The following is a 16245-nucleotide window of genomic DNA, read 5'->3' on the forward strand; positions in this document are numbered from 1 at the left end:
GATTGAATTGAATTATCTTATTAAAACATTAACCCTAGTGAATAACAACAAGAATAACATCTTCATTAATCATTATAATAAGATCTTTTCAGAGTGAATATAATTGCACTTAAATTGTTTATTTTTTGTATTATTTTATTTTTATTGATATTTTTTGTATGTTTGAGTATTGTTAATACCTGTGTTTGGTTTGCTAGACATGTTTGATGTAGCAATGTAAGTTGATTTTTGTATTATGAATTTTAATTAAAAAAAATAAAAAAATAATAATAAAAAAATAAAATAAAAAACACCATTTTGCAATGTGAAGAAAAAAAAAGTATAATAAAAAAAATTATTAAAAATTAAAAATAACATATAAAGTATTGCCCTTTCTTAAACATGCCATACAAAGCTGGTTACAATTTCAGTTTTTCCTCCAGAAAAGAGAGAACAAATATTACAACAAATGTTATGGTTAAACTTTAATATACTGATTAATTAAAAAAACATTCTTTATGGATAACATTTTTTTAAATGGTATTATATTTATTAATGATATTATGAATATAAACGGAGGAGTTATGTCACATATGCAGCTATTGAAAATATATGGGAATGTCTGCTCAATCCAACCTTACAACCAACTGAATGCAACATTACCACAAAAATGGAGGCAAGTGGAGAAGGTAGGGAACTTTATTGCCTGTCATATCTTAAAGATACAAATTGGCTGAAAGAAATTGGCAAAAATGGAGAAATAAATACTAGTTTAATTTTAGGACAAAAATGTTGACAGCTGCGCCATACAGGTTGCAAAATAAATGGGAAGAGATTTCCGATGTACCGATTCCATGGCACAAGGTTTATGAACTGGTACAAAAAGCAATTCAACACTTAGAGTTTTTCAATTTCAATTTTTATACAAAATTCTTGCCATTAACAGAATGCTATATATATGAGGCATACAACAATCTCAGCTATGTAGATTTTGCTGCGAAGAGACAGAATCATGAGAACATTTATTCTGCTATTGCCCCTATGTAGCTCGTTTCTGGTCACAGGTTCAGGAATGGTTAAAAATATCACAACATTCACTTAAACTTTACCTTACAAATAACAGTGTTTGGAAAGCCACAGTTAGTCAATAAATAATATAATAATAATCGTAGGAAAGGTTTATCTTTAGCTCAAAATCTGTGGATACTATACGATTAGAAAGGTTAAACATTTATGTAAAACATCACAGCACAATTGAGAAACATGTGGCACATGGACACCAAACGAGGGTGGTCTATGGTGATAGGTGGGATGGGCTGAGAGTGGCTGAGGGGTGGGATTGTTTGGCAATGGATTATTGTTATGCGACTGCTTTACATAAAAGTACCATGTATGCAAAATCTGTGTGTAAAAGTCAAAAGTTTGGACACACCTACTCATTCAAGGGTTTTCCTTTATTTGTCCTATTTTCTTCATTGTAGAATAATAGTGAAGACATCAAAACTATAAAATAACACATATGGAATCATGTAATAACCAAAAAAGTGTTAAACAAATCAAAATACATTTTATATTTGAGATTTCTTCAAAGTAGCCACCCTTTGCCTTGATGACAGCTCTGTACACTCTTGGCATTCTCTCAACCAGCTTCACCTGGAATGCTTTTCCAACAGTCTTGAAGGAGTTCCCACATATGCTGAGCACTTGTTGGCTGCTTTTCCTTCACTCTACGTTCCAACTCATCCCAAACCATCTCAACTGGGTTGAGGTTGGGCGATTGTAGAGGCTAGGTCATCTGATGCAGCACTCCATCACTCTCCTTCTTGGTCAAATAGCCCTTACACAGCCTGGAGGTGTGTTTTGGGGTCATTGTCCTGTTGAAAAACAAATGATAGTCTCACTACGCACAAACCAGATAGGATGGCATATCGCCAGTGGTGTAAAGTTCTTAAGTAAAAATACTTTAAAGTACTACTTAAGTAGTTTTTTTGGGTATCTGTATTTTACTATTTTTGGCTACTTTTACTTCACTACATTCCTAAAGAAAATAATGTACTATTTACTCCATACATTTTCCCTGACACCCAAAAGTACTCATTACATTTTGACAGGAAAATGGTCCAATTCACACACTTCTCAAGAGAACATCCCTTGTCATCCCTACTGCCTCTGATCTGGCGGACTCACTAAACACAAATGCTTAGTTTGTAAATTATGTCTGAGTGTTGGAGTGTGCCCCTGGCTGTCTGTCAATAAAAATAAATACAAAATTGTGTTGTCTGGTTTGCTTAATATAAGTTACTTGAAATTCTTTATACTTTTACTTTTTATACTTAAGTACATTTTAGCAATTCCATTTAGTTTTAATACTTAAGTATATTTAAAACCAAATACTTTTCGACTTTTACTCAAGTAGTATTTTACTGGGTGACTGACTTTTAATTGAGTCATTTTCTATTAAGGTATCTTTACTTTTACTCAAGTGTGACAATTGAGTACTTTTTTCACCACTAGGTATCGCTGCAAAATGCTGTGGTAGCCATGCTGGTTAAGTGTGCCTTGAATTCTAAATAAATCAGACAGTGTCACCAGCAAAGCTCACCCACACTATCATACCTCCTGCTCCATGCTGGCAACCACACATGCGCAGATCATCCGTTCACCTACTCTGCGTCTCACAAAGACACGGCGGTTGGAACCAAAAATCTCAAACTTGGACTCATCAGACCAAAGGACAGATTTCCACCGGTCTAATGTCCACTGCTTGTGTTTCTTGGCCAAAGCAAGTCTTCTTCTTATTGGTGTCCTTTAGTAGTGGTTTCTTTGCAGCAATTCGACCATGAATGCCTGATTCACAGTCTCCTCTGAACAGTTGATGTTGAGATGTGTCTGTTACTTGAACTCTGTAAAGCATTTATTTGGGCTACAATTTCTGATGCTGGTAACTCTAATGAACTTATCCTCTGCAGCAGAGGTAACTCTGGGTCTTCCTTTCCTGTGGCAGACCTCATGAGAGCCAGTTTCATCATAGTGCTTGAGGTTTTTGCGACTGCACTTGCAGAAACGTTCAAAGTTCTTGAAATTGTACAGATTGACTGACCGTCATGTCTTAAAGTAATGATGGACTGTTGTTTCTCTTTGCTTATTTGAGCGGTTCTTGCCATAATATGGACTTGGTCTTTTACCAAATAGGGCTATCTTCTGTATACCACCCCTACCTTGTCACAACACAACTTATTGGCTCAAACGCATTAAGAAGGAAAGAAATTCCACAAATTAATTTTCAAGAAGGCACACCTGTTAATTGAAATGCATTCCAGGTGACTACCTCATGAAGCTGGTTGAGATAATACCAAGAGTGTGCAAAGCTGTCATCAAGACAAAGGGTGGCTATTTGAAGAATCTCAAATATAAAAAATATTTTGATTTAACACTTTTTTGGTTATTACATGATTCCATGTTTATTAAAATGGGTGGGTGGGGGGGTTATACAATAAAAGGGATCACAGCTTTCTCCTGGTCAGTCTGTCATGGAAAGAGCAGGTGTTCCTAATGTTTTGTACACTGTGTATAAAGATAATACTGTATCTCTATCATTCTCTTTGTTTACCACATATGACTGGGAAAAATCTATTTGAACTGGTAATTACTAGTTGGAAACTCATCTATTTTAACCATATTACATTAGTCCCAAAAAGTGTGTGTAAGTGTGCGTGTGTAATATATATATATATTTTTAGCTTATCAATAACAAGGGGTAAGATGAAAATGCTTCACTATGAGCAAGGCCTATTTTGCTTTACAGTGCTCTATATTTGGTTTTGCACTTTTTATAATTAAGAACTATGATTTCCCACTATGACTGAATGCAGCAACAGAACAGTCTCAGGACACAATTCATTTCATTTAGTTGTTGGTATTAGGAGGATAAACATGGCTGTCAATTTCAGGCAATTTTTATTTCACCTGGTTTTCCAAGTGGGTAAAATAGTTACAAAATAAACAAATCTACCAACATTAATTTCATTACAATGACAACAATCATGTGTAGCAAACTATTTCTTTACAGACTTTTAGTCATCTCAATACTTGATGAATTTCACCAAATGTTCACTCCATGTGGCCTTGTATTAGCCTAATTAAACCAAATCAGCCACAGATACCAATGAGAAAAAAACTAATTGTGTGAAAGAATTAGATATATTTCTTCATAGCACTGCGTTAAGCCTACATTCTTCACAACCACAATTGTATTGTGCAGAGTGCAAATTTCAAAAGGTATAAAAGACTAAGACTAATGATTTTGCCACCCTCCCTCGTATACAAACTGAATAAGAAAACGGTCTTTATTCAACAGTTAGACTTGACATCACACAGCAGCAGTCTTTTTAATTCCATGTCTGGCCCAAAGGGGGAAGCCTTGTACTTTAGTCATTGTCAGAACCCTCGGGGGGCAGGAATATCAAGGAATCATGGAAGTTGTGCCCATACGGGCGTAGTCTGTAAACCCCAAACATCATGACCTGCATCTGGTTTGGTGACATTCCGCTAAAGGTGATGGCTAAGTCAGAGCAACAGCCCTCCACCACATCCAAAGAGTTTTTGGACATGCCGTCTTCGATGAGTGAACCCACACTCTTACTGTTGAACAGCCCCTTGCCCTGTGTGTCCTCACCATTCTCTGCAAAGACCCCAGTGTACTTCAGACACATGGCCAGCTGTTTCTCCTCGCTTAGCTTCCACAGGGATCTGCCTCGCTCTGGACACTTCTCCCCGTCTTTGAACACGTTCACCAGCCTTCTGAGGGCCTCGTAGCTCAGCACGATGCCGCTCTCGTACTCCACGTACTCCAGCTCGCCCGATTTCATGGTGTGACCGATGTAAAAGGGCTCGTTGGGGTCTTTGGCCAGAACGAGGTACTTGAGGTTCTCAATAATGGCAAAGGTGGTAGGCCGCGCCACAAAGAACCAGCGCAGGTCACCGGAATTGTCATACGCGTGCTTCAGGGCCTTGTGCAGCTTGGCCCACTCGTCCTGTTCGTTAAGGTCCACCGCTTCCAGAGCTTTGGCTGACTCGGAGCTGTAGAATACGGCCTGGTCGCAGTGTTTACCCCAGGTGTCCTTGGCTGTGGCCCAATACACTAGGACCTTAGGCTGAACCATGATGACGCAATAGACTCGCACCTTCTGGCTCAGCTCCAACATCTGGGGCTCGGACAGGCTCTGTAGCTCGTCGTTGGTGGGAGCCTTGATGTGGTGGTGGTGGTGGTGCTGGTCCTCTGGGCTAGACTGCATGCCTGGTGTGAAGCTCCCTAACAGGGACAACAACAGGCAGAATATGCCTCCCAGGGCCATCCCCTTCATGAAGGAGCTGCCTTCTGACAACATGTTCGTTTGTCAGCAGCACACACTGTGAAAGTAGGAAACAAACATTAATTTGCCATATTACTAATCAAATGGATACTCATGGTGGTGGTCATGGATCAAAATAAAGAAGCTAGCTAGCTACATAACAAGTGACTGTCATTTCATGTTAGTTGAGTGTAAAAAACTATACTGAACAAAAATATTAAATGCAACATGCAACAATTTTAACGATTTTACTGAGTTACAGTTCATATAATGAAATCTGTCAATTGAAATAAATAAATTAGGCACTAATCTATGGATTTCACATGACTGGGCAAGGACTCAGCCATGGGTGGGCCTGGGAGGGCATAGGCCTAACACTTGAGACTGGCCCACCCACTGGGGAGCAAGGCCTAACCTATCAGAATTAGTTTTTCCTTACAAAAAAGCTTTATCACAGACAGAAATACTACTCAGATTCATCAGCAGGTGAATAAGCCGGATGCGGAGGTTCTGGGCTGGCGTTGTTACACGTGGTCTGCGGTTGCGAGGCCAGTTGGACGTACTGACAAATTCTCTAAAACGACATTGGAGGCGGGTCATGGAAGAGAAATGAACATTGAATTCTCTGGCAACAGCTCTGGTGGACAATCCTAAGTCAGCGTGCCAATTGCACATTCCCTAAACTTGAGAGATCTGTGGCATTGTGTTGTGTGACACAACTGCACATTTTAGAGTGGCCTTTTATTTCTGGGATATTTTATTTCAGCTCATGAAATCATGGGACTTTCCATATTGCGTTCGTGTTTTTTTCAGTGTAGTTCACTTTTTACTATTAGAATCAAGTTAGCAAAGGACAAACTTGTCAGTGCAAAATGAACAAACAATTTCATGGCTAACTGGCTATGAAACTTGACAAACAGGTTTACAAGTAAAGGGTGTATCAGAGTGCCAAACGTATACGCACGCGTAAACACTGCAGTGTTCTAAAATATTGGACCATTTCTCCGCGCAGCTCTAGCAGTTTATCAAACTGTCAACACATTCAAATGAATAGAGGACGTATACCGGGGGACGCGTTGGTTGGGAATTGTGGGGAGGTGCGCGTTCGGACTGTGCATCCCCCGAGAATGGTGGTCATAGTGGTGGTCTATGAGCAGCGTACTAATGTTACAAAGGGACGCCGTACTATCGCGTCTCAGCGTCTGTGGACTATGATTTACGCTTAATGAAGCTGTCGAAATAACGTTAGTATAATCTTGTTAGCTTGCTTGTTAGGTAACATTACAGATAGCTAGCTACCTTAGCTATAATCACAAAATGGCAAATATCTCATTAAGACAAACGTTTCAACCAAAACATCAAGAAAACACTTACCTACAAACGACTTCCGCTGACTAAGAATTCCCTCCCTTATTTTTAGTTTCCACTCCTGTCGAGAGAGTTGTCAGGTATGCTGTGGCAGATCAAGGGGCTAGGGTTCCTGTCTAGAAGCACGATTTCGATTGCTCCTACAGTTTTGCATCGGTACTGCAGTTTAACTGACGCTCGGCCCAGAAAGACAATTTCCACATGGAGAAGTCAGATTTGAAAATTCCTAACAAGACACATTGGTCATCACCTTTTTGCACAAAACATCAACTGAATTATTCAATCATTGTTGCTCACAGTTGACGATATTAACATTTTATACAACGGGTGGGTCAAATCCTGAATGCTGATTGGTTAAAACCTCATTCCAGACAGTTCCACAAATTGCCACCACAGTGCTTATTTACTCTGTTCCATCTGACTGCGCAATCCACTGTCTCGTTAGCCTAATAAACCTTGCTGTCTGTCTCTCTGACATTTGCAACATTGTTTCAATATTCAAATTCGATCTCCTACTGTCCCATAGTGTCGGGACGCATAGTGTCGGGACGAGACAGACAGGCAGCGTTTCTCAGCCAGTCGAAATCATTAATCAGTTGGCATAATTTTTATGGATATATACAAAAAAATGTCAATTGAAAAAAGGTTAAACAAAACGCAGCTAATTTGCATTCTTTCCAGCTTCATTTTGAAGTCATTGTGTTAATGTAGATGTGTTGTTCCTGACGAGTGAGCACATTTTCTATGCCAGGCGAAATCGCGCCTCATTGGCTCATTGTTAATGATGTTTCCAAATAAATGTCACTAGAAAACAGCTTAAACAAATGCAAGCAAGGGATAAGAACGTTGCCAGCCAGTATGGCAATGGAACATTTAGAACGAACGACTGGGTCGGGTCCATAGACACAGAACAAAAAGACTGAACGACTGGGTCGTGTCTCTTGCAAGATTTGTGTCGGGACTATATCTTGTGGAAGGATGAAATAGTATGAATAAATTAATCAAAATAAACATTTTAATGACAATATGTCAATCATTATTTGAATATGTTGGTAACCCGTTGTATAAAGTAATAACGCCCTCAAGGCGGTGTTTGGAGGGTATATTGGCACACTCGACTTCGTCTCGGGCCTAACAACACCCGTGCCAATATATCCTCCAAACACCGGCTTCTCATGCATTATTACTTAATTATTATGAGAGAAGGCCAAGAGTGTGCCAAGCTGTCATCAAGGCAAACGGTGGCTGCTTTGAAGAATCTCAAATATATTTTGATTTGTTTAACACGTTTTTGGTGTCTACATGATTCCATATGTGTTATTTCATAGTTTTGATGTCTTCACTATTATTCTACAATGTAGAGAATAGTAAAAATAAAGAAAAACCTTGAATGAGTCCAAACTTTTGACTGGTTCTGTATATCTGTTTTCTATAAATCTCAGATACAGATACACTGGGGTATTATCAAGACTAGCAATTTAGCTTATTTCCCCATTCTTTTGGACAATAGCCAATTTCTCCTTGTTTCCACTGCCATTAGATTCAAGTTCACCATCCGCTTCCGCCATCGTCCTCGAGTCCATCCACCTTCCATAGTCTTCCAGGAGGCTGATAATATCCTCAAAAAGTTCTACAACTGCACCATTGAGCTCCACCATCTTGACTGGCTGCATCACCGCTTGAAATGGCAACTGCTCGGGGCCAAACTACCTGCCATCTAGGACCTCTATACCAGGCGGTGTCAGAGGAAGGCCCTAAAAATTGTCAGACTCCAACCACCCAAGTCATAGACTGTTCTCTCTGCTACGGCACGGCAAGCGATACCGGAGCACCAAGTCTGTGACCAGAAGGCACCTGAGCAGCTCCCACCCCCAAGCCATAAGACTGCTTAATCAAATGGCTACCTGGACAATTTACTTTACACTGACCCCCTCTAATATTTATGCTCGTAAGCATTTCATTGTAAAGTCTACACCTGTTGTATTTGATGCATGTGACCAATACAATTTGATTTGATTTGATTTAGTCCTCCACTCCATAGTCATTCAGTTCATCCTGCTCTTGGAATCCTCTTGATAGCTCATATCTGTGGCTGGGGGACCATTGATTCATGAAAAATATAACTTATAATTGCCTCACGATCTTAGTTCAACTGTACCTCATCAGAACCTAAAATATAAGCTTGATTTACTCCAGTGTTTGTATCAAAGTAAATGTAAACAAACACTATATAGCCTCAAAAGATGGTTAAAGCTATCATTTAGATATCATGGATGGTCAGTCCTTGCATCCAATTGCTCTGTCTATGAATTTGAGAGTGGTTGCATTTCTCCAGCCCCATCCCTCAGCTTTTTACCGAAACGGGGTAAGGGAGAAAGCTTAGTTATTGTTTCAACTGCTGATTACCGCTTTAAACTATGTGTGTGACTATAGTAAATTTCACTTATTTTGACACGAACCAGATACAATGCCATTGTACAAACTTTGAAATGGATGTCATCACCATAACTCATCATATAATATTTTATTTTGTATAGCCTAATGTTGAAATTAGATTTTGACACATCATAATTGTTTTTTCATTTTGAAATTGAGTAATACAATATTCTATGATGGAAGTCTAGTCCTGCTTGTTTTCATCACAAATTTTTCATCACGATTTTTCACCTAAGAATGAGCAGATGAGATGATGTATAGAGGTAAGATCAAGACACCAGATTGTTTTCAACAGCAATTTCTGAAACCTGTAGACAACCATATGACAACCTTATAAATCACTTACAACAGTCTGGGCCTTTTGATCATACTCCTATTTCCTGTTATTAAAAACCTTTCATTTTGACAAAGAGACCTTAAACCTAGAGCATTGACACACCACATACTACGTCATACTTTGTACCCTATTGAACTTTTCTCTGATCTTTTTTCAAGAATCACTAAGGTTATATATGATCAAGGTTGTGTGAAATGTAAATGATAGGATGGTTTTGCAAATACATATATAATAATACTTCATTTTTTATGTATAACATTCAACAGACTTCCCGTATAAACTGATATTAGGAAAGCAGGGCACACAATTGTCTTTGTCAATAGCTTCATGTTCGGACAATGAGAAATGGCTGAAGACCACCCAGTGAGTAATTTCCCTGAAGCTTGCCTAATGATGGTCTCTAAACACAACATTATGTATTCTTGGTTTAGAATTGTACTTAACGGGGTACAAATATTTGTCAATGTAGTGGCACCCTGTATGTAGCCCATTGTACCTTTAGTTATAGGTGCATAATTATACCCTTGCAGTTCATACCGTGGAAGAGCAAATAGTGTACCTTAGGGGATGAGTTAGTAGGCTACCTTTCTTACATATAGTCCACGGGTACAAAAGTGCACCTTTAGAAAATGTACAATTTGCCTTTTTAGGGTACCACCAGAGTGACAAATCCGTTTCTTTTAAGTGGCAAAAATGTACCTCTAAAAAGGTTTGCAAAGCCTTATTTGCATATTTCCCAAGGTACCTTTCAAGTGAAATTTACAGTACTACCCATGACTCTGTTTGCTAGTGACAGAGACATGGTTTTTGCATTCGAAGACAGTCAGCTCTGTTACCTTCATCAAGTGGGTAAATCTTTCTGACAATATATTACGTACACTGAGTATACAAAGGATTAAGAGCACCTGTTCTTTCCATGACAGAGACTGACCAGGTGAATCCAGGTGAAGGCTATGATCCTTTATTGATGTCACTTGTTAAATCCACTTCAAGCAGTGTAGATGAAGTGGAGGAGACCAGTTAAAGGATTTTTTTAGTCTTGAGACATGGATTGTGTATGTGTGCCATTCAGAGGGTGAATGGGCAAGACAAAACATGTAAGTGCCTTTCAACGGGGTATGGTAGTAAACTCAGCAAAAAAAGAAACGTCCTCTCGCTGTCAACTGCGTTTATTTTCAGCAAACTTAACATGTGTAAATATTTGTATGAACATAAGATTCAACAACTGAGACATAAACTGAACAGGTTCCACAGACGTGACTAACAGAAATGGAATAATGTGTCCCTGAACAAATGGGGGGTCAAAATTAAGTAACAAAAGTAACAGTCAGTATCTGGTGTGGCCACCAGCTGCATTAAGTACTGCAGTGCATCTCCTCCTCATGGACTGCACCAGATTTTCCAGTTCTTGCTGTGAGATGTTACCCCACTCTTCCACCAAGGTATCTGCAAGTTCCCTGACATTTCTGGGGGGAATGGCCCTAGCCCTCACCCTCCGATCAAACAGGTCCCAGACATGCTCAATGGGATTGAGATCCGGGCTCTGCGCTGGCCATGGCAGGACACTGACATTCCTGTCTTGCAGGAAATCACGCACAGAATGAGCAGTATGGCTGGTGGCATTGTCATGCTGGAAGGTCATGTTAAGGATGAGCCTGCAGGAAGGGTACCACATGAGGGAGGAGGATGTCTTCCCTATAACGCACAGCGTTGAGATTGCCTGCAATGACAACAAGCTCAGTCCGATGATGCTGTGACACACCGCCCCAGACCATGACGGACCCTCCACCTCCAAATCGATCCCGCTCCAGAGTACAGGCCTCGGTGTAACACTCATTCTTGGACGATAAACGCAAATCCGACCATCACCCCTGGTGAGACAAAACCGCGACTCGTCAGTGAAGAGCACTTTTTGCCAGTCCTGTCTGGTCCAGCGACAGTGGGTTTGTGCCCATAGGCAACGTTGTTTCCGGTGATGTCTGGTGAGGACCTGCCTTACAACAAGCCTACAAGCTATCAGTCCAGCCTCTCTCAGCCTATTGCAGACAGTCTGAACACTGATGGAGGGATTGTACATTCCTGGTTTAACTCGGGCAGTTGTTGTTGCCATCCTGTACCTGTCCCGCAGGTGTGATGTTCGGATGTACCGATCCTGTGCAGGTGTTGTTACACATGGTCTGCCACTGCGAGGACGATCAGCTGTCCGTCCTGTCTCCCGTAGCGCTGTCTTAGGCTTCTCACAGTATGGACATTACAATTTATTTCCCTGGCCACATCTGCAGTCCTCATGCCTCCTTGCAGCATGCCTTGCATCTTTCTTTTGGTGTTTTTCAGAGTCAGTAGAAAGGCCTCTTTAGTGTCCCAAGTTTTCATAACTGTGACCTTAATTGCCTACCGTCTGTAAGCTCTTAGTGTCTTAACAACCTTTCCACAGGTGCATGTTCATTAATGGTTTATGGTTCATTGAACAAACATGAGAAACAGTGTTTAAACCCTTTACAATGAAGATATGGGAAGTTATTTGGATTTTTACAAATTATCTTTGAAAGACAGGGTCCTGAAAAAGGGACGTTTCTTTTTTTGCTGAGTTTAGGTGCCACGTGCGTCAAGAACTGCAATGCTGCTGAATTCTTCATGCTCAACAGTTTCTCACGTGTATTAAAAATGGTCCACCACCCAAAGGACATCCAGCCAACTTGACACAACTGTAGGAAGCATTGGAGTCAAAATGGGCCCTGATATACTCAATGTATATCATAACGCCATACTTTGACAGGCTTGTTTTACCCCAACATAGTGGTCGGAAACTCCTGGTTTGCAGGCCACATCAGACAAGTCCCATTATGCTGGCTTGCAAAGTGAAATGTAATTCCTATTGGATTTCAACCAGAGTTAGGATATCCAAAAATGTTAACTTTTAATCACCCGCAACGTGTATGTTACGAATCGGGAAGCAAGTACAGGGAGTGAATTGAATAAATAATAGAACAAACCAAGGATCACGAGTAGAGTACAGACATAAAACACAGAAACTATAACGCCTGGGGAAAGAACCAAAGGGAGAGACAGATATAGGGGAGGTAATCAGGAAGGTGATGGAGTCCAGGTGAGTCTCATGAGGCTCAGGCGCTCATAACGATGGTGGCAGGTGTGGGTAATAATGAGTAAACTGGCAACATCGAGCGCCGGGGAGCGGGAGTAAACATAACAGCAACCTGCATTTAGAATGACTGCCAAGGTAGGGAAAATGTATAAATGAGACTACCTAAACCATTTAAACAGGAAGGACTACTTTCATATTGGATTAGTTAATTTCATGTAGCATAAGATCAATCAATCAATGTGCATGCAAAAACACAACATTCTAAAAATCAACCTGCAATAGAGCTTGCTGGGACATATGATAATGATCAATGTGTTTTTTTGTGTGTTATGATTGTACAGAAATGTACTATTATACTAGATGATTCGCATATGTAGGCCTACCCTAAAAGGTACCAAACAGTACAAGATTATATGTGTATCTCTGAAGGTACATTGTGTATTTTGATCTATTTGTACCCCAGGGAACAATACTGTACCCTAACCATAGCCTTTTTTTTGGAGAGTGTATGACTACAAGGGTAAGACGAAAAAAGAAACAGAGTCTCTGTGCGTAGAAGGGGCTGTGATTAGAACAGTGAATCATGTTGTCTGTGATAGGATGAACAACCCATTGGAACAAGAAAATGGTGTTAGTCAGACATAAAGAATCTGAGGATGCTGACTGGCCTCTGATTGCTATTGGAGAGTAAACATTTGTTAGGGCCCTCTGAACAAGCAGAGATAGGCCCTAGATGCATTGACAGAATCCCCGAATTGTGTCTATGACGATGGGGCCATTACATCAAAACCATTTAGACTGAGACTGGGTGACATGATAATGTATTGATCCCGTCATGATGGATGGTTGAGGAAGATATAAAAGTGAAGTTCCCAGTCAGGGTAAGATAGTACAGTCCATAGCCACCTAAGCTATTGTCATCATGCTGTCCTTAGCACTGTTCTACATTTTAGCTGTTATTTGCTCTGCCAGACGGACGCATGCTCTACCACTGTATCCAGACGCAAGCTTGGAACCTCAAGAAGGTATGCAAGAGAATCTGTGGTGTTTTTGATTTCCCTTAATTTGATCATTTCTGAATAGTCTATGTCTATAATGTTCTATTTTAGAGCATGTCTTGCTGAACCTTATGAGACAATTAAGGTCTCATCTTTTCTTGGTGGAATTGATAGTGTTCAGGTTTCTGATGTTCATTCTTAGATCCCTACGCAAAAGGTTGTGAGGGCAATGTTGAACTCTGAAATTCTTTGTCTGTTGACAGAGAATTTTCTATAACCATGTAGGTCTACCGTAGATGGCAAAGGGGATAGATTCTCCTCTGAGAACATTGAAGGCAATAGCTATTTTGACAGTTAAGTTCAGGGTTTGAGTCTGGATTAGGGTGACATAATTGGGTTCACTGGAACTTTCAACAATGGTGTGGGTCTCAGTATTGATGGTGGTGATAATACTGTTTGATAATTGAGAGCTGATTTGTCTGAGCAGAGCTGATCCAGAAGTTGGTGGCGGAGGTGGAGGATGGAGAGAACGCTGAGCTGACTGACCAGAGAGAGGTGAAGAATCTCTACCCTCTCCTGATGCAGCGCAATGGCGCCAGAGATACATGGAATAAAGCAGGTGAGGAGAGACGAAACCTAGAGTCAAGACACCAAGGATTGGACATGAATGTTCTGATATCCCATAACTCTTTGCCATATCTTAATCAAAAATTGGTTTTATTCTAAACAGCTAGTCACCCATGTAACATGACTATGTCTTTATTCAATTGGGTTTATTTTCTCAATTTTCCTTCAGGAGCTAAAGATTCTGTGCAGCAGGATACATTTGTCAACATGGTAAGAGTGTTAGAAATGTTTATTGAATGTGTAATACAGAAGAACCCTCTAGGAAAAGCCATTATATTCTGTTCTGCTATATTTGGTTCTATTTTGCTCCATGTGTCATAAAATACATTGTGCTTTTTTAGGTTGACGATCTGAAGGCGGTGGTCTTGAAGCTCGCTGCAGCCGACAAGCTTCGCTCTCAGGGCTTCCTTCGGTCTGAGCAGAATTTGCCGAAAACCAACAAGAGAGGTGAGTAAGAAGAGCGTTATCCTGGACCGACTCTGTTGCCATACCTTCCTTTATGTTCCTTATGTACATAGTAAGAACAGATGTTTGCAGAGGACAATCAAAAACACAGTGTTGCGTCAACAACAGAAGAAAATATATCTATGCAGGCATATTTGCATTGCAATAGTGTTTGGTAAGGATGTTTAACTAAGGATTGTTCCGTGGAAGGTGAGATGGAGTAACTATAGCATTGCAGGATACAAACAGGATATGATAGGACTCATGAAAGCAGAACTGATGCACATAATCTTGACATTTGTCTTTATCTTTGTCTCTTTCTTCCCTGGATAGCATGCTTCTGGAAATACTGTGTGACAAACTAGAAGCTGTGTGCTGGAGGAGAATAAGATCATTTTGGACGATACCTGGACAAGAACACCTTGTCTCACCACCCTCACCCCAAGCTGTGTCCCTTATTAAATATTCAAATTACAGCCCCAAGACAATGGGTACATTGTTCATACATAGAAACCTAGAGTAAATGATTGGTAGGAAATATATTTTTTAATCCAGTTGAAAATGGCCTTGCATTGAGGCTGGCTGACAATAAAATAAAATATACAGTATAATGTGAATTGAATGGAACAACTTTGTTTTTGAGACCAACACTGTGTCAGATTGCATATACATTTCTACACAAATACACAGCGTACATGTCTAGAACCGAAAAGAAGTCAACAACATTACAGTCTAAGACAGTAAAAAAATCTATCATAAGGAATGAGGTTTTGAAGTGTCTGTCGTATGTCTAGGAGATATAAAAAAGCTCAGGAAATATATATATATATTTTACACATATTTAACCCCTTATTTTTTGGGCACAAACTACAACCATACTTCCATTTGTACCTTACAATCATCGTGAGAGTCTCCTCTTTTCAAAGTGGGGTCATATTAGTTTGTAGCTTAAACAGATCGTACACAACAGACAGAAGTTGGCACGTCAGTGTTACCGAATTCAGACGAGTCCCGTGACACTTGTGGGGGTCGTAGAGCAAAATGGAAAACTCCTTCGTGAGTGTCTCCCCTTTCTATAGAGTGGTCATAATAGTTTTATAGGCCAAACCGGTCGGATGCTACAGACGATTTCACAAGAAGACCGATTTTTCGGGAGGTCTTATGGTCTGACAAACACTGCTTTACAGTAGCTCGGCCACCTTCCACCGCAGATGTGGAAGGCCGATATCGGTGGATGCGGTGGATTGAGACGCAGCCCATGCAAAAAAAAAGATATCTCTAGCTTAAACAGACCGATTTTGATGGGGATATGTTTTATTATGTTACTTAGATTGACGCACGGGTGTGTCAATAGACTTAAGGATTAAACACAAAAATTAGCTGTCAACTTATTTAAATTGACAAATTTAGAAATGCACAGTAAATAAATATTTAGGGTAATCATGCAACATAAATCAGATATGACTACATACAGTATATATGGGTTTCTTTGACATGATCAGCAATGGTTTCTGTGTTTCCTTTTAACACCCACAAGGGAGCAGCAGAGTCCTAGAGATTTACACACACACACACACACACACACACACTCTCTCTCGAGGG

The 16245-nt window shown here is 40.1% G+C and overlaps 2 protein-coding genes across 2 annotated transcripts; one reads left to right on the forward strand and one right to left on the reverse strand.

Moving 5' to 3' along the window:
* Positions 1 to 3917: 3917 nt before the first annotated feature.
* Positions 3918 to 7005, reverse strand: c1galt1c1 (C1GALT1-specific chaperone 1). Its single transcript, XM_039012043.1, has 2 exons — positions 6705 to 7005; positions 3918 to 5388 (listed from the first exon to the last, which is right to left on the reverse strand). The coding sequence occupies exon 2, from the start codon at positions 5364 to 5366 to the stop codon at positions 4407 to 4409; it is 960 nt and encodes a 319-aa protein (XP_038867971.1). The 5' UTR covers positions 5367 to 5388; positions 6705 to 7005; the 3' UTR covers positions 3918 to 4406.
* A 6491-nt stretch (positions 7006 to 13496) lies between these two features.
* On the forward strand, positions 13497 to 15008 carry urp1 (urotensin-related peptide 1). The gene is made up of 5 exons (XM_039012684.1): positions 13497 to 13599; positions 14060 to 14164; positions 14372 to 14409; positions 14541 to 14646; positions 14977 to 15008. Exons 1-5 carry the CDS (start codon positions 13497 to 13499, stop codon positions 15006 to 15008), a joined length of 384 nt encoding a protein of 127 aa, XP_038868612.1.
* Positions 15009 to 16245: the final 1237 nt, after the last annotated feature.

This window comes from Salvelinus namaycush, chromosome 17, assembly GCF_016432855.1.
Source record: "Salvelinus namaycush isolate Seneca chromosome 17, SaNama_1.0, whole genome shotgun sequence".
Taxonomy (NCBI): domain Eukaryota; kingdom Metazoa; phylum Chordata; class Actinopteri; order Salmoniformes; family Salmonidae; genus Salvelinus; species Salvelinus namaycush.